The sequence below is a fragment of the Sapajus apella genome, unplaced genomic scaffold, assembly GCF_009761245.1.
Source record: "Sapajus apella isolate SASKATOON/1434 unplaced genomic scaffold, GSC_monkey_1.0 scaffold9, whole genome shotgun sequence".
NCBI lineage: Eukaryota > Metazoa > Chordata > Mammalia > Primates > Cebidae > Sapajus > Sapajus apella.
Window position 1 is genome coordinate 155,913 of NW_022436949.1, and position 10,222 is coordinate 166,134.

At 44.7% G+C, this 10,222-nt stretch overlaps 1 protein-coding gene across 1 annotated transcript in view; it reads right to left on the bottom strand.

Moving 5' to 3' along the window:
- Positions 1 to 4,273, bottom strand: part of NEK3 (NIMA related kinase 3) — a 28,521-nt gene extending 24,248 nt beyond the window's left edge. The window contains exons 1-2 of the mRNA XM_032277251.1: positions 4,160 to 4,273; positions 1,040 to 1,212 (exon numbers count right to left, since the gene is read on the bottom strand). Coding sequence (XP_032133142.1) covers positions 1,040 to 1,212; positions 4,160 to 4,163 — 177 coding nt within the window. The 5' untranslated portion in view covers positions 4,164 to 4,273. The remainder of the gene's footprint in view (positions 1 to 1,039; positions 1,213 to 4,159) is intronic.
- Positions 4,274 to 10,222: the final 5,949 nt, after the last annotated feature.

Genomic DNA, 10,222 nt, shown 5'->3' on the forward strand with positions numbered 1-10,222 from the left:
GTAGTAACACAAGCATTCTCAGACCAGCAGCAGCAGCACGAACTGGGAACTTATTAAAAATGCAAATTCACAAGCCCACCTGGACCTACTCAGTCGGAAGCCTGAGGGTGGAGGACAACAATCGGTGTTTTAACAAGCCCACCAGATGATTATGATGCCCACTCAAGTCTGAAAATCAGTGAAGGAACTCAAGAATACAGTGGGAAAAAAATACCCAGCACTCTGAGAACTTTATTAGAATGCATTTTTTAAAATTGATCCAAAATATTATTACATAGTCTCCATGTAATGAATTAATTATAGGACAAATATGATACACAGTAATAGTCTACAAGGAAATAAAACCTATAAGCTGATCCACAGAGTAGATTTCCTGGTACCAAAGGTTAGCATTTGTTCATTGTATTTTTATGATCCTTTTTCATTAATATTGCACCTAAGTTGCTTTGACAAGGATTTCCTACACCATTAGGTATACACAGGTGGAAATTATTACCAACTTTTCGCTGAAATAAAGTTATCAATAATCACCACCAAAACTTTTACTATTTTTCTCCCATTGTTAATCACAATATCCTAAGAACCACATATAATGTATTGAGCCCTTGTAAAGCTAATGAATAAACCAATTACATCTTTTGCATGAAGGAGAAATTCCATGTTAAATCTCAGAAATTTATTTATTTATTTACAGTCTTGCTTTGTCACCAAGGCTGGAGTGCAGTGGTGTGATCTTGGCTCATGGCAAGCTCTGCCTCCCAGGTTCGGGCGATTCTCCTGCCTCAGCTTCCCAAATAGCTGGGACTACAGGTGCATACCACCACACCTGGCTAATTTTTTAAAATTATTTTTACTAGAGACAGGTTTTCCCCATGTTGGCTAGATTGGTCTCAAACTCCTGACCTCAGGTGATCTATTCGCCTCCACCTCCCAAAGTGCTGGGATTACCGGTGTGAGCCACCATGCCCGGCAAAAAACTTATTCTTTTACACAAATTGCCTGTATACTTTGAAAGTAAGCTAATTTCTTTAGTAGAGACCTTGGGAAGCCTTATTTCTTTCATGGCAAACATCTGATTACTGCTTTCATGCTGAACCAAAAGAGCTCTGCCGAAGGAGCCCTCCCCAATCTCTCTCAGGACCATGTAGTCATCCATGCTGGGGCATCCACACAGCTGGGCTCCGCTTGCACAGTCACATGGGCTCTCCCAAACTGCATTCAAAAGCAGAAACAGCTGAGAATCAAACGTATTTTCAAAAAGCAGAAACTAATTCAAAGTCATTCTCATAATCATGATAAGAAATAAGCAACTTATTCCTTTTGAAGAGGATCAGCGTATGCCCTCCCTAAATATGCCACGTTTGTGTAAGAATTGTTTTGAGCTGAAACCAATTGGCTCTTTGCCGTCCCTTTTTTGTATAAATGCAGGGCATAAATTTTCCTATGTACAGGTAATAAATATCCAATTGTAAATGTGTCTTCCTCTCCAGTACCAAGAAAAGGAGAGCAACCCTTACAAATGGGGAAGGCACCAACTTGAGTCCACACAACAAACCTTACTGAATAACCCTTATCTTCTGCTAGCTTCCCCATATATTTACCTTCCTACAATTTACCCAAGAAGCATTCCCCTACCTTTGTCTAGTTACTTCTCCACAATTTTTACTCTTTGTGAAAATGACATATGAGCCCCCGGTCTAACCACTTCTTTACATTTATGCATAAACCTTTTTTCCGGTTAATGTGTCTCTCGTCAGTTTATTTTGCAGGACCCAGCCACTGAACCTAAGAGGGTAGAGAAAAAATGTTTTTTCTCCTCTATACTATTCATTCAACTGGTAGACACTGAGCACCAACTCTGAGTCAGATGTTACAGTCTGAACAAATCTCTTATAGTCCCTGCCATCGTGGACATCTCATGCAGAAAGACAACAATAAACCTCAACAAATGTAGGCTATTTAAGCTGAAGCCTGAAGGAGGAATGAAAGTTGTCTAGACAAAGAGGAGGAAAACAATAATCAAGAAAGAAGAAATTGCATATTTAAGAGCTAAAGAGGCTACATTCAGGTCAAGAAACTGAAAGAACGTAACAGGCTGCTGAAGCATTTATCCAAGAAGGCAATATAATCATATTTACATATTAGAAGAAACATTCACTGTGATGGCAGATTAAATGGACCAGTGGAGGAGAGGCAGGAAGGCCAGCTCAGAGACTAGGCCAGTAAAAAGGCTTCAACAATAGAAAAGGCAGGAAAATAACGAAATGGAATAGGGTGGAGGCAATGGGGCCAGAAAAAATGGCAAGGAAAGATGTAAGAGGAGTTGACAGGATTCTTGGTGTCAGATTTATGGGGTTAAGCAGAGAAAGGGCAAGGTTGACTCCCAGTTTTCTGGCATGAACTGGATGGTTTCTGGCACTCCCTGAAAGGAAAGGCGCAATGGTTGTGGGTGTGGTTTTTTGTTTGTCTGATTTTTCTGGCAGTGGGAGTGCTGCAGGGTGGGGCAAAACATGGGGAGAAGAGAGACATGTGTTTCATTTTGGACATGCCAAGCTAGAGGCTCCTGGGAATCAAGAGAGATGTTAAACACACAGTTGGAGTTGTTTCCTCATCTATATTTACAGGATGAAGCAGCTAGTAGGACTGCTTAGCACATAAGAGACAATGGATAAAACTTTCCTAACACTTTGCCTGGTACATAGAAGGTATTGAATATTATGATTATTAAAACCTTAGAAAAGTGATGCATTCTTCACGAGGTCAGGAGCTCAAGACCAGCCTGACCAACATGTTGAAACCCTGTCTCTACTAAAAATACAAAAATTAGCTGGGTGTGGTGGTGCGCACCTATAGTTCCAGCTACTCCGGAGGCTGAGGCAGGAGAATAGCTTAAATCCGGGAGGCAGAGGTTGCAGTGAGCCAAGATCATGCCACTGCACTCCAGCCTGGACAACAGAATGAGACTCTGTCTCAAAAAAAAAAAAAAAAAAAAAAAAAAAAAAAAAAGATGCATTCTTTTTCATTGCAAGCAAAATACTGGAATGAATTTACCTGATTTTTCAAAAAGCTTACAGTGTTCGTCTTCTAATCTTACCACAATGAATTACAAGGCAGAAAGAGCATGACAGCCAAAGCAAAAATCAAACTAAAACCTCTACTATAGTGACCTGTAACACTTGCTGTTTGTATTCCTGCTTATCACAGAATTACTAGGAAATCCTAGAAATAATCTCTTCATATAGCCAAATCATACACATTGTCTTCGAAACAATTTTTTTTCCAAGAATGATGAGGTCTTTGAGTGTATATAGAAAGTGAGAGACACAAGTCCTTTACCACTATTCTAACACCTGGCATTACACGATTTCACATGGAAGCCAAGTTTCCCCATGTTATTATGCTTCATTTCTTTGGGGCTTTATTATGTGCAACGGAGAGTAACTGAAAAATAAGAGCAACCAGACTTCTTAGCTGAAAACCACATTTGATGTTTTCTGTCCACATTTGCCTGTTACTCAATATCACACCCATGTGACCATCACAAGACCTGAATACACTCTGAACGGGGCAGAAGTATATAGGCCCCTTCGCATGCCTGCAACAATAATTTTAAAACCTAATAAAGTGATTTACAAACACCCAGAAGTGGCATCACCGGTGAGACATGGGCTAAGTTCAGAAAGTGCCCTGAAACCACCTTTGCGGATTTACAAATAATGAGAGAAATCTAGCATGACTGACTCCGTCTTTCTTCTAATCTCACAGGCTAAGTTACTGTGTTGTTTTCTTATTCTAGCACAGAGGCTAGGATACCCACGAGAGGGATTTCGTGTAAACTTGAAGGCAAAGGAAACTGACCCCATCCCCTTCCTGGGAACCGGTGAAACCTCTCCGAGTTGCAGAGGCTCCTGTGATTTCGTTCCCAGCCGGTCAATTGTTTCAGTTCCCTGCCGCCGAAATACCGTTTAAAACCCTGGCCCCGGAATCCGCGGGGAGACGGTCTGAGACCCTGTTCTGGCTCGGCCAGCCCCGCGCTGAGTAAGTTCTCTTTTGCTGCAGCTGCGGCTCTCACTGGTTCTTTCTGGGCAGCGAGAAGAACCCGTAGGGCCGGCGCCCGCTTGGCAACCGCACCCAGGGGGAGCCCAGTGGCCCCGCTCACCCATGAGGCTCCTTTCTCCTGGAAAAGCCGCTCCGCCTTGCTGGCTCCCCGGCCCTCGGAGGCATCCGGCCCCCACTGCACCGCGCGCGGAGACCCCAAGGCGGCGAGGGACTCGCGGGTTCGCGGCGAGCGGCCCAGACCGCGGGGCGGAGTTGAGGGGCCCGGCCGAGCGCCCGGAGCGCGTCTCCGTCTCGCTCCCACTAGGCGCCACCCCGTTCCCCAGGCCCCGCTCCGCGACTACGCGCCGAGCTCCTCGCTCTAGAGACGGCCCGCCCGGGTGGGGACCACTCACCCGCTTTCCCTCAGACTCTCGTCCGCCCCTTGGCCAGGCAACCGGCGGCTTCCGTGGGGCGGGCCCAGCCGGTCGTCTCTCGGGTTGTGGGTGGAGGAAGCCGCCTGCGTCTGGCGGGAGGCGCTGTTCCCGGACTAGCCGGGCCTACGAAGGGCACGTTTTAAAGCTGCTCTTCCACGTTGCAGTGGAACAATGCTAATAATATTGAGGGAAAGTGCCCCCCACTAAGTCGCTGAGTTCTTTCTGCAGTTTAAGTGAAAGCCTATGTAGATAAGTTTCACGGGCACAGCACTCAGTGCTAGCCAGCACTTACTAGCTGCGTGATCTTGGGCAAGTGTGGAAGGCAGAATAATGCCCCCCACCTCCATCCCTCAGGATGTCCACATCCTACTCCTTGAAACCTCTGCCTTTGTTCTCTTGCTTGGCACAGGGGAATAAGATTGCAGATGGAATTAAGGTTGCTAATCAACTGACTTTAGAGAAATGACCTTGGAGTATGCGGGTGGGCCCAATGTAATTACAAGGGGTCTCTAAAGTGGAAAAGGGCCCTAAAAAGTGAGAATCAGAAAGCTATTTGAAGGTAGAGGAAGGGGCAACAGCCAAGGAATGCAGCTGGCCTGAAGTAGCTGGAGGAGCAGGCACAGCGTCTCATGCTTGCAATCCCAGTGCTTTGGGAGGCAGATGTAGGAGAGGAGCCCTCAAGCCCAGGAGTTGGAGATCAGCCTGGGCAACATCGTGAGACTCTCGTCTCTAAGAAAAATTAGCTTGACATGGCAGCGGGCGCTGTGGTCCCAGCTGCTCCGGGGACTAGGGCAGGAGGATCACTAGAGCTGGGGAGGGCTCATAATCCCACCACTGCAGTCCAGCCTTGGTGAAAGAGCGAGGGAGACCCTGTCTCAAAAAAAAAAAAAAAAAAAAGGAACAAAGAAAAAGGAGGAGGAGGAGCTGGAAAAGGAAGGAAAAGGAGGAGGAGAAGCTAGAAAAGGAAAAGAAAAAAAATTGTCTCCTAGAGCTTCCAGAAGTAACAGTCCAACTGACACACCTTGATTTTTTTTTTTTTTTTTTTTTGAAACAGGGTATTGCTATGTTGCCAGGACTGGTTTTGAGCTCCTGGGCTCGAGCGATCCGCCCACCTCAGCCTCCTGAGTGGCTGGGATTACAGGGAAGCACCACCATGGGTGCTGACGCCTTGATTTTAACCCAGTGAGCTGTGTTTCTGACTTTCAGAACTGTGAGACAACAAATTTGTGTCGTTTTAGCCATTTAGGCTGTCATAGTTTGTTATGGCAGCCTTAAGAAACTAATACAGCAGAGTAACTAAACCCCTCTGTATAAAAGTATAGAACCTACCTCACAGGATTATTGTGAACAATATCTGGCTATAATTTACTATAAGCACTGAACATGTTCATTATAACATGTGTCAACCAGAGTCACAGAGACTGAAATCCAACAAAAGAAGTTTATTGGCAGTCTTAGAATTGCCATTCAAGGAACACAGATTCCAGAAGCATTTGAATTGTGTCCTGACCAGCTATTTTTGGGTAGAGTTGTTAAAGGAAATAAAAAGTTAGTTCTCACTTACTCATTCATAACCCACGATTTTCTTTAAAGATGAAGCGTTATCATGACAGTTCATTGGTTTCTAGGCAAAAGTCCTTGATTCAGGGATTTGGGAAAAGTTCAGTCCTTTTCATAAGTGGCAGCAATTTTGTCTGCAACATTAGCAAGTACATTCCGCAGTCATGCAGTTGTAAAATGGCATTCAGAAACAAAATGGCTTTGCTCTGGCCAGCTCCAATTGCCTTCTGTCCGCAATGTGAGAGCTAATATACAAGTATTCCCTAGTGTGGTGATATGAGAAGGGAAATGTTACAATTTGACATTTGCAACATCTGCACTCCTTTCTTTGTACTCTATAAAAGGACTAGTTTCAATTAAAAACAAACAAGGCCAGGCACGGTGGCTCACAGCTGTAATCCCAGCACTTTGGGAAGCCGAGGTGGGTGGATCACCTGAGGTCAGGAATTTGTGACCAGCCTGGCCTAAATGGTGAAGCCCCACCTCTACTAAAAATACAAAAATTAACCGGGCATGGTGGCAGGAGCCTATAATCCCAGCTAGACAGGAGGCTGAGGCAGGAGAATTGTTTGAACCTCAGAGGCGGAGGCTGCAGTGGTCTGAGATCATGCCACTGCACTCCAGCCTGGGCGACAGAGCGAGATTCCGTCACACACACGCAAAAAAACCTGACTGGGCATGTTGGCTCATGCCTGTAATCCTAGCATTTTGGGAGGCTAAGGCAGGAGAATCACTTGAGTCTGGGAGGCGGAGGTTGTGGTGAGCCAAGATGGTGCCACTGCACTCCAGCCTGGGTGACAGAGCAAGACTCCATCTCAAAAAAAAAAAAAAAAAAAAAAAAAAAAAGGAAGAAAAACCAAAACACTACCTATGCCTGTACCCAGAATGCTGCTCTTGGGAATTGAGAAACAGACACAAATTTCTGAGATTAAATTCATGACAGCATCAGGGGAGAAGTTGACAAAGGTGCCTAATGCTTTTCTTTCCCACCCAATGTAGGCAATCGTGAAAGGGACTCTTTCCCTTGTTCCATCAGTATATTAGTTTGCCAGGGCTGCTGTAACAAAGTCCCACAAGCTGAATCCATAGTTTAAAGGAATTTATTATCTCCTATTTCTGGGGGCTAGAGGTCCAAAATGAAGGCGTTGACAGTGTTGGTTTATCTTAGGGCTGGAAGGAAAAGATCTGTTTCAGGCTTCTGTGCTTGACTTGTAGATGGCCTCCTTCTCCCTGTGTCTCTTCACATTGCCTATCTTTCTTTATTTTTTACTTTTTTGAGACAGAGTCTCGCTCTGTCACCCAGGCTGGAGTGCTGTGATGTGAGTTCAGCTTACTGCAACCTCTGCCTCCCAGGTTCAAGCGATTCTCCTGCCTCAGCCTCCTGAGTAGCTGGGATTACAGGCGTGCACCACCACACCCTACTTGTTTTTTTCTTCAGTAGAGACAGGGTTTCACCACGTTGGCCAGGCTGGTCTGGAACTCCTGAACTCGTGATCCACCCACCTCAGCCTCCCAAAGTGTTGGGATTACAGGCGTAGCCACCGTACTCAGCCTTACGTTGCCTTTCTTTTATGTGTGCTGTCTCTGAGTCTAAATTTCCCCTGTATAAGGACACCAGTCATATCAGACTGAGGGACCACCCTAACCCAGTGTGGCCTCATCTTAACTAATTACATCTCCAACAACCCTATTTCCAAATAAGATCACACTCTGAGGTACTGCACATTAGGACTCCAGCATATATTTTGCAGGAGGTTCAACCTGTAACTCAGGAAGAATAGACTGGTGAGGGTGGTGGAGAGGGGATGGTGAGAGAAGGTCTGGCTCCCTTTTTATGCAGTGGTTGCCAAGCTGTGGATACCCAGCCAGGGGAGCTTCTGGGTGTATCCAGAAATATATCTGGCAGTAACTAGAAATAATAAAATGCGGCCGGGCGCGGTGGCTCACGCCTATAATCCCAGCACTTTGGGAGGCCGAGGCGGGTGGATCACGAGGTCAAGAGATCGAGACCATCCTGGTCAACAAGGTGAAACCTCGTCTCTACTAAAAATACAAAAATTAGCTGGGCATGATGGTGTGTGCCTGTAGTCCCAGCTACTCGGGAGGCTGAAGCAGAATTGCTTGAACCCAGGAGGCGGAGGTTGCGGTGAGCCGAGATCGTGCCATTGTACTCCAGTCTGGGCAACAGCGAAACTCCGTCTCAAAAAAAAAAAAAGAAATAATCAAATGCCACTCCTGAGATGACTGCGAGTTTTCATTCTGTATAACTGCTTTGTAGTCTACAGTTGTATAGACTTTCTTATGCTTTTTAACTTTGGTTTGGTGTGGCTAACAGTTTTCTTAAAATCTCAGACTTACTTTTTTTTTTTTTTTTGAGTCGGAGTCTCTTGTCACCCAGGCTGGAGTGCAATGGTGCTCACTACAACCTCCACCTGCCAAGTTCAAGCCATTCTTCTGCCTCAGCCTCCTAAGTAGCTGGGACTACAGGTGCGTACCACTAATTTTTTTGTTTGTTTAGTAGAGACGAGATTCACCCTGTTAGCCAAGATGGTCTCCATCCCCTGACCTCGTGATCCACCTGCCTCAACCTCCCAAAGTGCTAGGATTACAGGCGTGAGCCACCGTGCCTGGCCTTTTTTTTTTTTTTTTTTTTTAAGAGACAGGGTCTTGCTATGCTGCCCAGGCTGGAGTAGTGGTTATTTACAGGCATGATCATAGCATACTCTTGCCTTGAACTCCCAGGCCAAGTGATTCTCCAGCCTCAGCCTACTGAGTACATGGAGCTATAGGTATGTGCCACCATGCCTGGCTAGATTTACTTATTTTACTAGAATAAAACCTTCAGGATTAGTTTCAGATAAATTCATGAATGGTAAACTGAATCCTTTCTTGCTTGTTTGAAAATATTATTTTGCCCTTAAACTTGAAAAATACCTGGAGCATGAAATTCTAGGCGCACCATCCACTTTTTTTTTTTTTTTTTTAACAGAATCTTGAGGATCTCAGGTGCCACCCGCTAGTCTGGTCTCTGAATGTCTTGCTATCGTACCTATAGAGTCTTACTGTTATTTGCTGTTAAAGTCCATGGGTTCTACCACACCCTTCCATGTAAAGGTGTCTTGATTAAGAACGCCCTCCCTGTTCTAAAGATAAAAACATATTTTAGGCTGGGTGCAGTGGCTCACACGTGTAATCCCAGCACTTTGGGAGGCTGAGGCGGGCAGATCACTTGAGCTCAGGAGTCTGAGACTAGTCTGGGCAACATGGAAAAACCCCATCTCTACAAAAGTTAGAAAAATTTGCCAGGCATGATGGCACAGGCCTGTAGTTCCAGCTACCAGCTATTCAGCAGGCTGAGATGGGAGCATCACCTGAGTCCAAGAAGGTCCAGGCTGTCGTTAGCCGTGATTGCACCACTGCATTTCAGTCTGGGCTAACAGAGTAAGACCCTGTCTCAAAAACAAACATATTTTATATTTCCTCCTAATATCCTGGAATTTATTTTTACAAATGGTATGAGGCAGGCATTGAAATTTCTTGTTCCCAAAATGGGTAACTGACTCATTGCCATTCTTTCTCCCACTATTTGAAATGTAATATTAAATTCCCATGCAGTCATAATTAATGTTACATTGATTTACATAAACGGAAATTTCCCCAAGACTTAGTAATTTAGAAAAAAAAGGGCAAATTACATAACCGTACATAAGGTATGGTGCCATGTATAGCTAATAAAGCAAAACAAACCCCACAAAGTTTATATACAAACACACACACAGTTTTATTTATATGGTCTTTTCTGTTGACTGGTGACCTTTGTTCTTCAACCCTCATTTGGTCACCCAGCACATATTTACATACTATATAATATTTACGTTTAACTACATTTAAAAAAAAGACTTTTGATTCCAAATTCCTATGGAAAGTTCTCTGACATGTCCAGCTTTGGTCAAGTGACCATTCCTGGCCAATAAACCTGGAGATCACATGGTACAAAATGACTACAGGGGTTATCTCCTTTTTACCTCTCATAAAGATGAGATTCATATCCAAGCTCACACAACTTTTAAGGGAGAAGCTTGAGATTTTGGAATGTAGGTCATCACCAAATCAAACTTGGATCCACTCATCCAACGTGCAGCAAAAGCCAGACACTGTCGCCAGGATTTGTAGTGAGAGAAATTGAGGTA